The 18,787-nt window shown below is 40.1% G+C and overlaps 2 protein-coding genes across 3 annotated transcripts in view; both read left to right on the top strand.

Moving 5' to 3' along the window:
* Positions 1 to 18,787, top strand: part of wwk (white walker) — a 52,492-nt gene that overhangs the window by 1,828 nt on the left and 31,877 nt on the right. For both annotated transcript variants that reach the window (XM_068767967.1, XM_068767966.1), the window contains exon 2: positions 565 to 693. In XM_068767967.1, the coding sequence (XP_068624068.1) occupies positions 565 to 693 (129 nt within the window). The remainder of the gene's footprint in view (positions 1 to 564; positions 694 to 18,787) is intronic.
* Positions 10,235 to 11,581, top strand: LOC137924573 (uncharacterized). Its single transcript, XM_068767968.1, has 2 exons — positions 10,235 to 10,642; positions 11,493 to 11,581. Exons 1-2 carry the CDS (start codon positions 10,399 to 10,401, stop codon positions 11,579 to 11,581), a joined length of 333 nt encoding a protein of 110 aa, XP_068624069.1. The 5' UTR covers positions 10,235 to 10,398.

The following is an 18,787-nucleotide window of genomic DNA, read 5'->3' as shown; positions in this document are numbered from 1 at the left end:
GCAGGCAGCTTTCAATTGATTCTAAAGGCCATCTATGGTGCAGACTTATGTGCTATTGGGCATCCTATGGCTTGAATGATGATGATGTTAATCATGTCTTAAAGAGCTTTATGATGTGTGACACTTAAATCAATGCTATTGGGGTTGTATATTGACTTGCTTTAAAACAACTATCCCCACTGTATTTAAAAATGTTTTTGACATCGTCATGTCAGCAATAGACGCCCACTCCAGGTCTTAGGCTTTTCCAAAGATCATGAAGATGAACAGTCTCGCGCTTTACTTCCCGCGAACTTACCTATATCTTCGCTCCACCTAGTGGGAGGCCTACTCACACCGCTTCTACCTACTCCGGTCTCCACTCGAGAACCTTTCGGCCCTACTTTAGACGTGTAATTCTTCAAGTTACTTCGGTAAACTTGGTTCTCCTACAAATCTTCTCATTTTAATGATGTTTACTACTATTTAAAGTATAGCACTTGTCGAGAATTTTGTATGTAATAGCGATAACGACTATGTCATCGGTCTAAACATTTTTATTTATAATAAATTTACTTCTGTCAGCTGGGAGGGAGCTGCGTCGTAGATTGCCCATGGCGGGACAGATTGGCGCCCATTTAATACACCCCCGGCGATTGCTCCTACATTCCACCCCCACACAACAAACTGATGTCGTGCTTATATTTCCAAAAGGTAAGTAATACTTTCTAGAATAGTTTTCACATTAAGACATTAACATAACATTTGTTTTTAGAATACACAGGGTGGTTATTTAATGTAACATATAACTAGGAGACATCAGCCGTTTTGCGAATTTATTAACGTCATTTCAACCCCATGTGAAAGGAATATTCCTACCAAATTTCACGTCTCTATACTTCATGGTTTCAGAGATATCATGGTGACAGTACATAATTGGAAATCTCTTATAATATATGAAGCATATCGGAAAATATTTAAGTCAATAGATCATTAGTTTATATTATAGTTTGGATATGACATTCTTATATTGGGTATACATATCTTTAAAGAAATGAATGTATAGCTCATATGCATGTCAAATAATGTATGGTACAGTCAAATAATGTATGTAACAGTATCCAAAAATCACAACACAATTTAAAATAAAGTTTGTTTGGCGTAAATGTTTTTATCATAAAACTAATTTTATTTTAATGAAAACTATCAACACTCTATTTATTTAGTCAGACTATAGTAAACAATCGAGCCGAGGTTTGGCTCTCAAACATTCTACAATTGGAATGCTAAATACGTTTCGAGCGATTTTCCAAGCTGTGGTTTCTCGGGCGTTCGACAAAACGGCTTTAGAGAGTTGCGGTCCCGACAAGTCAGTGAAAGATAAAACTGATCATTTATTTCTGCAAACAAATGATTATTATACAGACCGTCGGCGGTTGGGGTCGTTTAATGTCCCCCTTTTTGGAGACCTCTCGTTACACTCTGCCATGTTTGGGACAGGGACTTTTCAGATTTGTGTAAATTAGTTTTTCATGTTTATTACTTTTATTCCATAACTTCATTCCTTCACATTTCCTTTTGTACATTACACAATCCGCACAGGGTTGTTGCCGAATGGTTCTCTGGTGTACTCTAGTAAATTCCAAATTTGAATAAATTATCTTAATGTCCATATAGACACGAACTGGTAGAAGTAAGTAGGCCCCCCACTAATTGGACTGAGGACTTAATCGATGTCTCGGCAGCAATACTGAGCATCATCATGATCTTAAGGACATGGTGATATTTATGATATAATATTCTCAATAATACATAACAGCAATGTCCTCCAGAGCAGAGGCCACATAGGCTCAAACTCACTAAAAAGATTTACTCTAATTTAACTTAGTGTTATGTCACCACCAATCCGCTGTGTATGCAAATTACTAAATAAAATGAAGATTAAGATAATAATATAAAGTCCAATAAAGTAGAAGAAAATGTAAAATGGAGTTAATAATACAAATTAGCAATATGTGTAGGAATTAGAAAATTGTAAATCAAACTGAAATAAAACATGTCGTAGGAATAGAGGTGACGTGTGAAAGGATTGTTGATGAAAGGAACAGGATAAAAGATAATGTGATGAATGAAAAGGGAAGTAAGAGAGATTGTGAAGGACGAGAGAGAGGAGAAATATAATAATAAATTTAAAACGAAAAAAAATTTGTACTAAAAGTCCCTGTCCAAAATATGACAGGGGGTAACGAGACGACTATCAAAAATGGGAGCCTTAAAAAAACTTTATATAAAGTTAGAACTTCCGTTACGAAAAAATATTTTAATTGGGAATATGTATGCCGCAGTGATATAATAATGAAATTCATGAACAGTAACATATTTCTGGAACGGGCTACAAAAAGCAGCATTGGTAGGATCATTTAACATTAGGGTAAGTAGGAATAAGAGTTTGAGCGATGAAATTCATTACCAATATATTGGAAGGACATCTTAAATTTGCCATGCGGATCGTCAGTGTTGAGCACCATACCTGGCCCTTCTTATGCAAAGAAATAAAGTCTGCACCCGTAGAGTTAATCCATGGAATGCTGAAAAGTTACGTTCTTATCCGGGACTATAATACCTTTGACACAGTATTAAGTACAATTCGACATATAGTTCATTGTATCTATTTGTCCTTCCATTTTTGTATTTATTGGAAATGGTGTTTTCGTACAAGTGTGGATATGTTTATAAAGAACTATTAAACTACATAATAAAAATATTCTTTCTAATAAATAGTTTTCAAATATTTTAAATCAAACCTAAAAGCAAACATAGGTTGGTTCACGTCGGTACTAGGTACTAACCAATTGGGTTAGCGTGCTAGATCGTTCCGTATGATTATTTTCGTTTTCATCTTTATCTATGACGTCACAGTAAGAGCCCATACCAGATTTTAATTTGAAATTCGAAAGCATGTTACTATATTAAAGTATGTTACATGCACTTTTGAATCGTCGATTAATTTTAACATTCTAAAAAGGTGGGTGTAGTCAGTCCGTTAGTTTCATTCGGAATGCTGGTCTGTTGATAATTTACTACCAGAAACTAAACAGCTGCTCTTTTTAAATAATATCTAACAATATTTGATGTATACATCATAATATAACCAAGACCCACGCATTACGATCAACTAAAAACTCGTTAATGCTGTAATAATATTAAAATTTTAAATTTAATACTAAGAAAATGAAAATATTACAATTTAGTGTCAAACTTTATTATTTGTACCTATATTCAGACATGCTTTGTCAAGCGTAATGAGTTCTAAGTATCTTCAGCGATGTACCATTTTAACCAAAAAAAAATATTGTTGAAAACGTTGTATTAATACAAGATTAGGAGCGTGACCACTGCCCCTTTCCTATGTAATATTTTACGATCTTATGTGCAGTGGTAGCCCAGCGGTAAAGAAATGAGACTTTCGATCGTAGGTCGCTGATTTGAGTCCCAGGCACGGTCTGTTATAATTCACACAGGATTGCCACTGCTCTTAAACAAGTAGCTAGAGGATAACAGCAGCGTTCTCTGCGTATGCGCCTGCCAAGCGTGGCGATTGTGGTATATTCCTCCATAGACATTTTAGAAAGAGGGATATGCCTTGTAGTCAGTGTCTATGGGCTGAAACGAAGCTTTTATGTTTATAATATATCTTGTGGAATTTTGCTTTTCACTCTTCGTGAAATTATCTATAAGTTTTTACACAAGTATATCTTTAAAATACGAATCCTTAGTTAACTGCGGCCACCATTAGAATATTTATCGTATATATTCAGTGGATTGAGAAGCCAAAATCGATTGACGAACGTTCCATGATATGACTGTGCGTAAAGATCCCTAAGAAAGACCGCGCCCGCGACCTTGAATTTGATTGCCAATTCTTCAATACGAATCGAACTATATCGGAAGAATATAAAACAATTAAACAGTTTTCTTTTTCTCTTTAGTTTCATATGCTCAATTAAAGGGTCGATAAATATATCGTCCCTATTTAACTCTCAAATCATTTTTCTGAAGATCATCTTTACGAACATGGTCAGTAGTATACTTTCGGATTCTAAAACTGATCATTTTACAGTTTGGAGTTTTGATTTTTTAATTATTTTTATTAATATACAGGTCGATTAGATATAGGCGTGAAAACTTTAAAGAGGTTAATGTATATCTCGTTTGCTCTCAATTAATTTGTGGTACACCCTATCCAAAAAATCAATGCTTTTAGAAATAATAAAAGGCGTTATGAAAATTCATATTGCTAATTAAAATTAATTGTTAGTTACTATCAATCCCTGCAGATTTGTGCTGCCAGATAATATTGGCTCGTTGAATTCTAATAAAAATAATAAATTAATTTAATATATTTCAGAGTGATCACATTATTTTGGTTGATTGAAAATCTTTTGGCTGCCAAATGAGCTGTATATACATTCACCCCTTACACATTTTACAAATATAATCAATCATTGCAGCATGCTTCAATCTGACAATAATTTAAGACTAATGTTATCTCAAATCTTATTTGATAATATATGTATATATATATATATATATATATATATATATATGTGTGTGTGTGTGTGTGTGTGTGTGTGTGTTTGTAATATTATCTAGAGAGAGTCGCTATCTAAAGTTCTCTCTGTAGTAACAGACAGAAAAAGTCAAAATGTTCAGCAAAGTTTGTTACTGTCTATCTCTATGATTTGTTATGACTATTTATTTATTCGTTCGTTAACACTAAAACACAAAATATTATAAATAGATATTTAACTATTTATGCGGCATTGGTACAAAGGCAAAAAAAAGACTCATGATGTAAAAGGTGTTTTTTATCTTCCGTCACCTCTAAGTGTGTGTGTATAAGTACTTGGTTCACAGACGTGTATTAATTTCTCCAGGTTTAATTTTTTTTAATTCTATATTCTTCTTCCATCTTCTATTCTTTATCTTTGTTACCTCACAAATTCTCATGACACTTCCGTTCCTTCAACACCATTCCTAAAGTATCACAGTTATTTAATTGTTGAAAATCACTATACATTATATCACAGCATCAGTTACTATTACGCGTGTCTTTCTTTTACATGTTATTTGTAAACACGTTATTAATTTATTTAATTTGAATTCTTATTTTATGCAATTTTGTTACAATAAGTTGTTATCTCATTTTGTGGGGAAAAGGTGGTTAACGGCGTATGTAAAATTTAAAACAACGATAATAATAATTTTAAATTCCTATAATATGGTACAAATTTATTTAAATCACCATAATCACTTGTTTACATCTTATGTCAATCTAGATAATCTTTGAGGTTTTTTTTTATTATCGACAATAGGCAAAGCTTTTGAGCCCTGCCTCTTCTAAGTGATGAAGTCTATGATGCTACAAACATAAAACGTATTTACTCTTAACTTGAAGATTCAATTTTTAGTCAGCTGGAAACAATGACAACGGAATGTTGTTTCATACCTTAGCTATTCGCACTATAAAAGTAGTTTCAAAACACTTATGTTTGATGAAGGGATTCCTACCGTATGGATGTCGTGAATCCATGCACCTTATCCCATAGCCGAAAGGAGATGGGAGAGTAAATTCATGTAACTTCGACCACAGAACATCGATAAATTGACTTTAGAATCATCTAAGAGAGACCATCAGCAACAAGCTACGCTAAATAAAATCCATTTATTGATAAAAATTACGAATTTATAGCGCGGTTTATTACTCATAGAATACCCTATTTAATTAAAAGGTAAAGGTCGTTACGTTGTTTGCTTTTCGGGTAGTAAATAAATCGAAACGACGTTTCCCGAACCAATGCTGCTAACAAAAACACAAAACAGTCGTCCACAGCTTTTTGTTGTCTAGAAAAAAGTTTTTTACAGGCTGTAATGCTCTTGGCTGCCTTTTTTTCTAACTATTTAGAAATACAGTCTATAGTTGAATAAAAAAGCTAGATACAATAACTGCGGGTTTTAAATTGGCCGTACAGACCATATATATGCACCTTTATTTGTATATCTATATTTAATAGTGAATAATGACGAATGAAGATTTTTCATTATTGTACACAGCATTTGATTTGACACAAAAATAAATATCGAAGTAAATATTAATTTTTTGAAAAAAAAAAATAATGTGTTTTTAAACTTCTATTAATACAATGGGTTATATACGAGTACTAAGCATGTTGTGCGGTAGAGACAATGTCGAACAAAATCGAATCCGGTCGATTTTTACCGTAAATCTCACACTTTTACTCTCTATGTGCCAAATCAAGTGCCGGGCGTTGCTACATGTACATTTATATCTGTATATATAGCACAATACAAAAAAAAAAAACAAAGGATAGAAAATCACTGCATTTACATTTCTCTATTAAAATTTAATCGTATTGTCCTAATGTATTAAAATCAATTATTTCTTATTTAAATTCATTGTTCAATATTGTATGAAAATGTAAATAATTTGAAATACGAAATGTGTAATTTGTAACAAAATGTACTGAAGGAAACAATGAACAAAAGAAAATGAGAACTCCATTTGGCTGTCATGCGAGGCGGTTGGTCAATTGTTAACATGCACTTTTTGAAAGCGTATTTTATAACTAGATATGTGTATAGACGACTAATGGAATATCATGCTACCAAAAACAAAAAACTATTGTGAAATAGCACTGATTTTATTTAAATATACAAAATAACTTACGTTAAATGATTTTACTTTAATAACGAATAAATACGTAAAAATGTCAATTAAACAAATTTTAAGAGATAAATTGGTCTTCCCCCAATATGTATATTCATTCAGAAGTTTTTCCTGCATTATCTCAAAACAAAATTAAATATTTACTGCTATACACGAAACTAATTCAAATAGCCAGGTCGTCGATAAGGAGAAGATGCAGGTGGCTTCCAACCGATCTTATTAGAGGGGTATGTCCAGCTGTGCACGCCCTAAGGCTGATATAACAGTGATTAAATTGTGGTAATTACGCTATATATCACACTCAAATAACGTATAGGCCCTAAAATTAACACAGAACAGGCGAATATATATATATATATATATATATATATATATATATATATCATGTCATACGCCCATGTCGTGCCCAGCTCATCGACAGTAGCAGGTTAAATTCTTGTAGTTGTTGACTACTCTTATGTGTACTCGGGTGAATAGTCAAAATAGGCAAGTTCAACTTGAATAGTGGTAGCTTTACGATAAAAACTGTAACTTACATATCTAAAATATAAAATTTCTATGTCACAATGTTAATTACCGTACTCCTCCAAAACGGCTAGACCGATTTTTACCAAATTTTATATGCGTATTCAGTATCAGGTCTGAGAATCGGTTACTATGTATTTTCCGTACCATGATAAGGGCGGTCCACTCCTAATTTTTTTTTGACAAATTTTTTGGTCTTTATTTTATTATGATACAGCATGCAAAAATACATACAACCCTAAATTTTCACCACTCTACGATCAACCCTTACTTTTTTATTTGTTAATTAAAAACTTTAAGTTTTTTTGCAAAATAACGTTTGCGGGATCAACTAGTAATCTTATTTATATAAATCACAATTTGTGCATTAATTATATAGGATTGCATTAGCTCACAAACAAGTTTCCAGAGTAGGCTGCCGCTTCCTCTGCGTACCATAATACCACATTACGATAGCCAACCTGCTGAACGTGCGCTTTGGCATATCCATCCATAGATTTTTTTAGGGGAAGTTTTGCGGTGGGTGTCTAAAAAATCCTAAAAAAGGGGTAAACCGTTGAATCCTACACGGATGGGCAGCGTTTGGAATACTACTTAACAATTTACGACAGTGAAAAGTGGGCAGCCATTTTAGACCACATTTGCTTGAGCACATAGTTGCTTATAGCGCTCAGAACAAATGGCTACTTGGGTCATAAATAATAATAAGGTCCTAAAGTAGAAAGCACATACCGCCAAATGCAGCGTAAGACGACCTTGTTATGGTCTACTAAAGACGCTTAATTTAGTCGGCTACACATCGGTCCTGTTGGAAATCGCGAAATACGCGAGACCGTGGATGTCCACCTGAAATGATAATGGCATTATTTCTTGTATCTGTTTATATATTACGCTCATTACTCACTATATGAAAATTATACAATGGTTTCTTCACCACAAGAGACGGAGTACAACAAACGCTGAACCACTGTATTTAAGTTACAACTTGGCAAACCGCCCAATTTTATATGGAAGGTCATTGCTCCCGTATTCACAGATCTAAGCAGCTTCCTACTTTGGCATGCGGGAAACTTGCCAATAAACGGCTAATGTGAGAATTTAGCAAAACAACCCTTGTCGTATTTCATTTGGCGAGCAAAACAACAGTAAAAGTATATCTATTTATTTATTACTATGTAATAAAAATAATTATTCATTGACATTTACAATTTTATTTTATTAGAGGTCGCAGCGTGTTGAAGGCGCTTAGTCTGTTTACTAAGCTTCACGGCTCTCTCGTAATCCGCTGCTCGTGCCGTTACATTTTTTATTTAAGTGGATTAGAAGGACGTAAATCTCTTCAAACGCAGACACACGTTCGCGCTTAAAAATCGTGATGTTAAAGTTCGCGAACTTAGCTCGCTGTCGGAAGCTCACGGCAGATTAGCTTACACTGTTCCGTAATGTCGATAACCGAGGATGTTATTGTTTAGAACATATAATTTATTACTGTTACAATATTTAAAACTGATCATATAAATACATTATGTAATAATATTGTTATATAAAAAAGCCGCCAGATGTGAAAGTTCCCGCGGACGTCGTCACAACGCTCAACCTTTTGTTTGTCTCGCCCACTCGTCTCGCTCACTCGCACGGCGTGCACGATACGCGCTCTTGCTTGCTCTTGGCAGGTAGCCAAGACGCGCAGCACGTGCGTCCGCTGCCGTTGGAGTTCCAGAGAGTCGGATTTTAGCCATGGTTCGATGCGCAACCGCGCGTAAGCGAATTGTTCATTTTCCGCGCACAAATTGTTTTAATAATTAAATAAACGTGTTTCCACATCACACTGGCTCCCAACCCGTGGCCTACGCGCTAATTATCGACGAAATCGCGTACTCAACCGTTCGCCATCTTAGCGTCGTAGAAGAATCCTATCGAAAATTTAACAATTGTGCGTTATCGGAGTGAATTTCGTCAGTGGTTTGCATCTGTTGTTTGCGATGCCGCGTTGCAAGGCTACAGGCGTCCGTAACAACGTCGAGAATGAAGACTCGGACAGGTTCATGACCGAGGGGCAGCTATCGTCGTTCATGGCGGCGTTCGCCAAGGCTCAAGCGGAGTCAAACCGCCAGCTAATCGAGAGTCTTTTGCTGCGATCGCCGGCCTTCACCACAGGAGCGCCCTCGCCATCACCATCGCCATCGTCGTCATCGGCTCATCCGTCTCCGTCGGGAAACTTCGCCGGTTGCACGGCTCGTTTCAAATTAACACGAGAAAGTGTACAAAGCGATCAGCGAGCAGGGAGTGCGGGCTCGCGCGCGCGTGCAACGTGCAAGGCACGCGCCGCCGCCGCCGCCGCCGTCGTCGCTGTACCTGCTGTGGTAAGCGCAGCGAATGCGCCGAATCGGTTTTGTGTTTATTGCAAGAAGAGTGGACATAATCGCGATGAGTGCTCAAGGCTTAATTCTAAAAGTGATCCGCATACAGTTTCGTGTTACGGTTGTGGTATGAAAGGTGTTATTCGTGCTAATTGTGTTAACTGTAATACAAAAAATACGGACACTAAGGATTCGTTCTTTGCATGCGATTTTATGTCAACAAATAGGCATTTATATTCCAAAACCGAGGCATCGCAATGTCAAGCCCATGTTTCTTTTGATTGTAATACTGTTTTTTTAAATTCTGTTTGTAATGTATATGATGTACCTGATGCGCGGTCAGTGGATAACTCGCGCGATGTTTGTACCAAAGGCCGTCCAATTTTGGACATAGAGATTTTTGGCTATCGCGGTACCGGTCTATTAGACACGGCGGCTAAACGTAGCGTTGCCGGATCCACGCTGTACTCCTTGTTGCTTAAGTTAGGGCAGCCGATGCGTAGTAGCATCATGACTGTAAAACTTGCTGACGGTGTAGTGCGTGACGTGACAGTCAGACTGGTGGACGTTGTGGTGATGCTCGCGGGCGCATTAATACCTATCACATTTATTATTTTTCCAGATGCAGTTAACAATGAAACATTGCTAGGCATTGATTTTATACGTAAAGCTGGTTTGGTTATTGATATTTTTAATGAAACGTGGTTCACAGCTAATCAACCTCAGGTCATTCACCCCTTGCGTTGTGAGAAATCACGTAACTTCATCGGGTGCGCCTCTGCCGACATGTTGCGTTCGGACGAGGGTATGATGCTGTCACCACCTGAAAGAGCAAGCCTTGCGCAGACATTGCAGGAATACGAGGACATTTTCCGAGAAGGGGGAGGACCGACGTCGTTCGCTGAACACCGCATTGACACCGGCACCCACCCGCCGATCGCCGTCCCGCCGTACCGCCTGACGCCTGCGAAAAAAGAAGTTATGGAGGCTGAAATTAATAAGATGCTGTCGGAGGGTGTCATCGAAGAGTGTGAGTCTCCGTGGGCAGCACCAGCGCTGTTGGTACCTAAAAAGGATGGGTCCTACAGATTTTGTGTGGATTATCGCAAATTGAATTCCGTCACGAAGGTTGACTCCTATCCGCTTCCGGTGATCGACGATCTACTACAGTATACTGGCAAAAGTTGTTTCATGAGCACCATCGACCTCAAGGCAGGTTACTGGCAGGTTGCTGTCAAGGAAGAGGATCGCGACAAGACCGCCTTCGTGTCACCATTTGGCGTTTTCAGATTCAGGCGTATGCCTTTTGGCTTGCGCAACGCTCCAGCGACGTTCCAGCGTCTGATTGACAGGTTTCGTTCAGGGTCTGCTTTAAAAGGCGTGACTATTTTAGGTTACATAGACGACCTCATCGTGATCTCTGAAAACTTTGCTCAGCATCTACAGGATCTTCGAGCTGTTTTCGATCGCCTTCGTGTCTTCAGCCTGTGCGCCAATCGAGCTAAATGCGTGTTTGCTAGAGAAAGTGTTAAGTATCTAGGTCACGTGATTTCGTCTCAAGGGCTATCGCCGGACCCTGACAAAATCAGCGCCATCGTCGATATGAACGAGCCAACGAATGTGAAGCACTTGAAATCCTTCTTACAGACGTGCTCGTGGTTCCGAAAGTTCGTGCCGAACTTCGCAAAGGTTGCGCAACCGTTGACTATGCTGACGAAGAAAGATCAGTCTTGGTTGTGGGGCGAAGCTCAAGTCGCTGCGTTCTTGGAACTTAAGAAATCACTTACCTCTCCTCCAATCCTCATCCAGCCAGATTATAGTCTTCCTTTGTGCTTAGGACTGACTCGAGCAGCTATGCTTTAGGTGCAGCTCTCTTGCAGGGGGAGTCGCCGCGCGAGGAGCGTCCGATCGCGTACGCCAGCCGCCTTCTGACTTCGGCGGAACGAAACTACTCAACCACCGAGCGTGAAGCTCTTGCAGTTGTGTGGGCAGTCGAGAAGTTTCGCGGCTACATCGATGGTCATCCCGTGCGCGTCGCCAGCGACCACCAGCCCCTGAAGTGGTTACTAACCTTGAAGTCTCCTGCAGGTAGATTGGTCCGTTGGGCTATGAAGTTGCAGTCTTTCGATCTCCAAGTGGACTACACCCCAGGAAAGGCAAACGTCATCGCAGATTCGCTCAGTCGACCGCCATGCGTTGAGGAGGCTCGAGATGCTTGTGGCGTCTGTACGGTGGTGGTTGAAACGCCACGATGGGAGGCAACCGCTCTTCGTGAAGATCAGCTCGCAGATCCTGAAATCGCGAAGATTATCCTGGGCCTGGAGGGAAAGGAAGAAGTGGAGATTTGTAGGTGGACAGATAGAGGTTATCATATGTCAAAGGGGATACTTTACCGATATACAGAAGCAGAAACGGAAGAACCGCAGCTTGTTGTACCAGTCAACCGTCGGAAGCAAGTTATGGTTGAATGTCACGACGCTGCAACAGCTGGTCACGGTGGTGTTGATAGGACTTTGCATCGTATTTCCCAGCGGTTCTATTTTCCTGGAATGCGTCGTTTTGTAGCGGAGTATCTCAAGTCTTGTACTGAATGTCAGCGTTACAAGCCTTCGAATGAGAAGCCTTCAGGCTTGTTGCAGACTCCAGTACCCGCACAGCGCTTCGAAGTTGTAGCAGTAGATTTGTTCGGTCCACTTCCTAAGGGTCCCAAGGGTGAACGTTGGGTCTTTATTGTCGAAGACACCGCCAGTAAGTGGGTAGAGCTGTTTGCGCTTACTGAAGCTACTGCTGAAGCTTGTGCTAAGATCTTGATAGAGGAGGTTTTCCTTCGTTTTGGTGTTCCTAGGCGATTAATTTCTGACAATGGTGTCCAATTCGTCGCCGATGTTATGCAGAAAGCTATGTTTGTTTTGGGTGTTAAGCAGAATCTGGTGCCCCTGTATCATCCAGAAGCGAATCCTGTGGAGAGGAAGAACAGGGACCTTAAGGTGCAAATGGCTATCCTCGTGGAAAATCACCATCAAAAATGGCCGGAAGCTCTGCCATTTATTCGTTTCGCTTTAAACACATCGTTGACAAAAGCAACCCAACAGACTCCTGCATACCTGACTTTTGCTCGCGAACTTCGCTCACCAATTGCAGCTCAGACGGACTTGCGTGCAGTTGTCGAAGCGGAGAACTACGTGCCGCAAATCACACCTTATCTGCTTAGACTCGCAGATACTCTCCAGTCCAGCAAAGAAAGTATTGAACACCAACAAGACCTCCGCAAAGCTGTTAAAGATAAAATTCGTAAAAGTGACAGTCTCGACGTCGGCGACCTCGTATTGATGAAAACGCACGTTCTCAGCAACTCTGCAAAAGGAGTCAGCGCGAAGTTCGTACCTAAACGAGACGGGCCTTACGTCGTTCAGAAGAAAGTTAGCCCAACTACGTACCTGTTAGCGTTTCCTGATAAGTCCGACATTACCATTGGGAAGTATCATGTCTCTGACTTAAGACGCTATCATTCGCGAGAGGGTGAATGCACTGAGATTCCTGAGCCTGTGGCTCCAAAACGTCCTCGCGGCCGACCGCGAAAGCTTGTGTCGGTTTGACCAGTTGTGAGGTCACTGGTCCTGGTCAAAAGGGGGAGTATGTAATAATATTGTTATATAAAAAAGCCGCCAGATGTGAAAGTTCCCGCGGACGTCGTCACAACGCTCAACCTTTTGTTTGTCTCGCCCACTCGTCTCGCTCACTCGCACGGCGTGCACGATACGCGCTCTTGCTTGCTCTTGGCAGGTAGCCAAGACGCGCAGCACGTGCGTCCGCTGCCGTTGGAGTTCCAGAGAGTCGGATTTTAGCCATGGTTCGATGCGCAACCGCGCGTAAGCGAATTGTTCATTTTCCGCGCACAAATTGTTTTAATAATTAAATAAACGTGTTTCCACATCACAATTATAATTTTTCTTCATCTGTTCAACTTTAATAGTGTGTCCATTATTAAACATGTTATTTTTGTATCGCATGTTATTTTTGGGTTTTCCTTTCCTTTCTTAATTTAAAAATACACACGATTAAAGTTTAAAATTTTGGCAATTATTGATTATAAGCCATAAACGTTTCTTTCTTGTATATAGGATCTCTGAAAAAATATAAATGCTAATCATTTTGTAACATATATAGCATAGCTCATCGCAGAAATATAAAAGATAAGAAGGTAGGAATTAACTTAAATCGCTAATAATATTTTATCAAGTACACTAAATAAAACAAGTTCTTAATGTAGTTATACATGCAGCCGCTTCGGATCTTTAGACAATATGGCGGCTCGTGGCTCGCTGTATTGCCAAACGAGCGAATCGAGACAGCTTACGAGTTAAGAAATTTTCGAACTAGTTGTATCGGCGACGAATTTGCGCGGCGATTTTAAAGTAATTACTGAAGGTTACAGACGGGCAAAAAAGGTCACCGAGCCTTAAGTACGCGTACTTACTCTAATGTCTAGCAGCCCCCTAAGGACACTTCACGAAGTGACGGCTTGGGTTGTCACTAGAGACGAGTATAACGTTTCAATTTGGGAGTGCTTGAGAATGCCGAATTTATTGCTTTTTCTTTCATGATGTTAGTGCTGTTAGCCCTAAGGCTTTTATAGCTTCGTCGGTACTGAGTTCACGGAGCGGAATGCTGGTAGTTGAGCCGTTCTTTGACCAGTTTTGAAGTTTGCGAAGGCGCAGTCTAGTCTCCTTGGTGCGATACCTATCGTAGAGCCTCATGGCAGCGTTTTTTGTTTAATCAGGCGCCGAATATAGTCCGGGAGAAAGTCGACAAACTTGCGCTTGACTCACTGTCTTCCGGGTAAATTCTTCAGTGGCTGAGTGAACGTGTTTAGCAAGTGAGTTCATTGCCTGTGGGTTTCCTCAGGCGAGTAGAAGTTGTCGGGAATGCTAGAGAGATGCGGGGAGTTAATGTCCTTGAATCTAGACTCGAGGGCATGCCAGTTAACGCTAGTTTTGGTTATAAGAACCTCTGTAGCGCTTTGACCCAGTTGCATTAGGACGGGACGGTGGTCAAAGTCGAATTCGTGAAGCGACTCGATGCTATTCATTTGCAACGTGACGTTGCTAAATAAGGCTAAGTCAATAGTTGACGCCCTGTGAGGGAGCAGGTTGTTGGGGTAGCGAGTGGGTGATGCAGGAACCCTTATGGCTAAATCTAGTTTATCGGCTATTTTGTAAAGTTTAGACCCGTTTGCTTTGTTAGAGCTGAGATTCCAGCTGTCGTGCTGGCTGTTAAAGTCATGAACAATCAAGATTGCCGGACCTAAGGAGGTAAGCGTCTTAATGTCCGAACGGAGTATCTCTTTGTTACCAAGGAGGTATGCAGATATGAGTATTAGTGGGGGGTGTCCGGTGAGGGACATTCTACAGGTTGAGACTTCAAACTTGGTGAGTGATGGTGGATCAAGAAGGGAACAGTGCAAAGATCTTTTGAAATAAACCAAAGTGCCTCCTCCCTTCCTGAAAAGTCTGTCATTCCAGACGAGGTGGTAATTAGCTATTTAGGGATCGCGATTGGAGGGCTTGAGGTGGGATTTCTGGATGAGCAGAACGTCGACGTTATGCTCACTCAGGAAATGAGCCTGTTATCCTTTTTATCGGAGAAGCCGTCAATGTTGAAATAGACGACAGTTAGAACGAAGGGCTTAATCCGTCCCCTTAGCTCGCCGCCGGCGATGGTAGGGTGACTACCAAGGAGCGCGGGCTAAACCCGGTGTAGAGCTAGGATATCGCGCGTGTCAACGCGCAGAAACGCGGTCAGGGAGGCTAAGTCCTCCGTGAAGTCTGCGAGCCCTGCTGAGGATTCAGCTGGTTTGGGCTGTGGTTTTGGGACAGCCTTAAATGGGAGCGCTGGAGGCGCTACCGCGGGCTGAGGGGAAGCCACTACCTATGCGAGGTAGAGGGGTTCGGCCCACGCGGCGGCGGACGGAAGAGGGGGAAGAGGGCGGGGTGTTGGCTTCGGGTCTCTGACGGGGGCGGCCGGACGTCCCTGTGCGAAGCGTGCGCAGCGGGGTGGGTCTACCGGCTGCCGCTTGAGCGCCTTAGCGCAACCCCGATAGTTAGCGGGGTGGCCTGCCGTTTGGCAGAGGATGCATGCTGGTGGGCCTCTGTGTCAGGTGTTCGGGAGCTAACACACTAGCTAACACACGCGACCTTTCTACCAGGTGGCAGGAAGTAAACGAACTTGCTCACGGGAGCCGATGGGTGGAGCGCGAACGGTACTTATTAGTCTAAATCGGTTTCTAAACCGAACTAGGCACCCCTGTGCCGAACAGCGGTGTTCAGAACGGAGCTAGCCCCTGTTGATGTTGAACTAGCTACACCACAGTAAGGCGTCTCTCTGTCCGATGCGGGGATCCCACGCGGGGGTCGGAAGGGTGAGTCAAGCTGCGCGAGACGCGTGTTCCGCTCCGAGCGACAATTCGACTGCGTGACGGTCGGTATGTTGCGGGCGAACCGCTGTGTGCGCACCACTCGCGCGAGCGGAGTTGCGGTATGGTACGGTGCGCGAAAGAACGGTCGGGTGGCTGGCGAAAAGTCAGCGGGGAGGTCCAGTCGGCAGCGCTGGCCGCGGGTAGGGCGCGGACGGACCGTGCATCTGCTTCCCCGAATTTATTATCATTCAAACTGTCTTAGATTTATATAAATATCAAAATTCTGAGATCTTTGTTTATTAAATTCTAAATGAATAAAAATAAATCGCAATGCGCAAAGATCAAAAATGGCTCCACCAGTTCGGATAATTTATTTTGGATATTTTTGTTATGACATGAAAATAGTCAAAATACTGCTTTTCTTTTCACGCTCTAACCATAGGCTAAATTAAACATCACATTTTATTTATAAAATCTAAAATAATCCTAATCAAACCAACAATATCGTGTACTATAAGGCATAACAATTCAAATATTCATTTAGTATTTAACTGTATCAAAAAAAAATAATTAAAATTTGTTCAATGAAAACTCATTAAGACGACCTTATCACAGTGTTTAGGATTCTTTAATTGATATTAATTTCTATAACTGAAGTACTGCGTTAAGGATATTTGGGAATGTTTTCATAAAAAAGGATTCGTCCGTGTTCTGGACTCTTTTCAGTTCAAGTCGCGCTCAAAACCTTTGAAATTTATAGTTTTAGGGCGCCAATATGGGGGAAATCTATTTGATTCTTCCTTCTATCAAATTGGACTCTATTCTTCTTATGATGTACACAAGTGATCACTGTAAAACTAGAAGAGCCTATGATAAGTCAATAACTTTCGGCAATACAAAGTCTGACGGGGCAGTTAATTTATAAATACTCCGTTGACATAAAAAACTACGTAATTAATATGTTTAAATTGTAATGAATTGCATTTAATACAGGGTGTATGGTTATAAGGTTTTGAAAAGGTGAATGCATAGCTCCGAAAATTAATGATTTCAGAAAAAATACCGTAATGATAATATACTGAGAAAAAGCATTTTCAAAATTCAGATGTATGATCATATTATATATCACACATCAGTATTTATATATATTGATATGTTATTGGCTTTTCAAATTCCAAGAGAAAAAATAAATTAATGTATCACATTTCAGAGAGATCACTTTATAAAGGTAATTGAAAATAAATTGGTGGTAAAGAAATTTTGCTGACAAGTGAGGTGTATAATCACTCCCTTAAAAGCTTTTACAGCTATAACCTGTATATGATGTGGCGACATATATTGTAACGTTGCAAATTAACGTTCCATGAATCTTAGTTAAAATTTTAACCAAAAAAATATAAACACGAGAAGCGTCTCATAAATCGCAATACAGCAAAAAATTGTTCAACCCTTGGCGGGGGGAACGGTACATCTCAAGTAGCGTAGGGTCGTAGAAGCGAGCTATTGGTTCAACAGATCTTTGTTTTTATAACATTCCAATGTGCGATTGCCCGGGAGAAGGATCCTGGCTTTGTTCGCGTCCACTAACTAGGTGACGTCTCACGCACCGACGCACACTCTTTGTGTCGGTTGCGTTCACCAGCTACGTGACGTCTCACGCGCCGGGGCCAATTAGAATTTACGCTATAAATTCACGTCTTGGTTCTTTTCATTCTCGCAGCAACTTTTAATTCACGCAACAACCTTTATATCGCCTCGCAAACCAAAGGAGTGCGAGTTTAATAAAAAAAATAACCTACTATCATTGAGGTTGAACTTATATTACCTTGCACCGGAACCAACACATTCTGTGAACTACCGGCGCTCCCTGCTCTCGACTTGCTGCCGCCTGACCGGTCCCGGGAAATCGTGCGGCTGGCTACAACCACCATCAGGGGAGTACCGAGCTGCGTTGTAAAATCAGACCCGCCCTTCTGCCTATTGTCCATTTTAATTAAATATATATATGTATTTTCTTCTGTTGCCGAGTAGATGTTTTTTTTTCACCTACCAAGAACAGCCCTTTAACGGCACAATGTTTCTATGGGCTATGAATAAATAACATTAAACCCCTTAAAAATACAAAGTCTATCTAAAATCACGTTTAAAACTGTCAGGCTGATCTTAAATGAAAAGACAGATATGACTTGGATTTATAATTGAAAGATATACATATATGCGATATTATTGATATTTATGAACGAAATTAGTATGCGGCCTTAAATCATATTAAATTTCACGTTGAATCATGTCTTTCGGGTACATCTATGGCTTCTCTAATTTATAAATGATTAGAAAATCTTTGTAAATTAACCGATTTAATTTCGTGGTAATTTCTCAACAAATTAGTAACTTCACTTTCAAAGGTTTCCGTTCTTAGCCAACTTGAAAACTTTTCACGTGAAGTAGCTGTGATCGAGGAAATTTCGCCATGTTTGTTTTTAGTTACGGCGTAGTTATATTTCATAACCCTAATCTCGAAGCACGTAAATGTGACCAGAAATGAAACTGTTTCAACATTTTACTCTTATTTTATTCTAACAATCGAACAAATCCTTTTATATATAAATATAGTAGCGAGATCATCTGTATTTCGGGCAGAGGTAAGCTATCACCCGTGCGTGTATTTATTCCTCAAAATCAGCCTAAATACAATGGCAGGCCACCACATGACTGATTGCTTCCAAATTCAAATCGGCGTTCCAACTTTGAATTTTAACG

The sequence above is a fragment of the Battus philenor genome, unplaced genomic scaffold (genome assembly GCF_028537555.1).
Source record: "Battus philenor isolate CCGP_79_NKW_IND1 unplaced genomic scaffold, ilBatPhil1.0.hap1 SCAF_24, whole genome shotgun sequence".
NCBI lineage: Eukaryota > Metazoa > Arthropoda > Insecta > Lepidoptera > Papilionidae > Battus > Battus philenor.
This window is presented reverse-complemented; position numbering and strand designations above follow the sequence as displayed.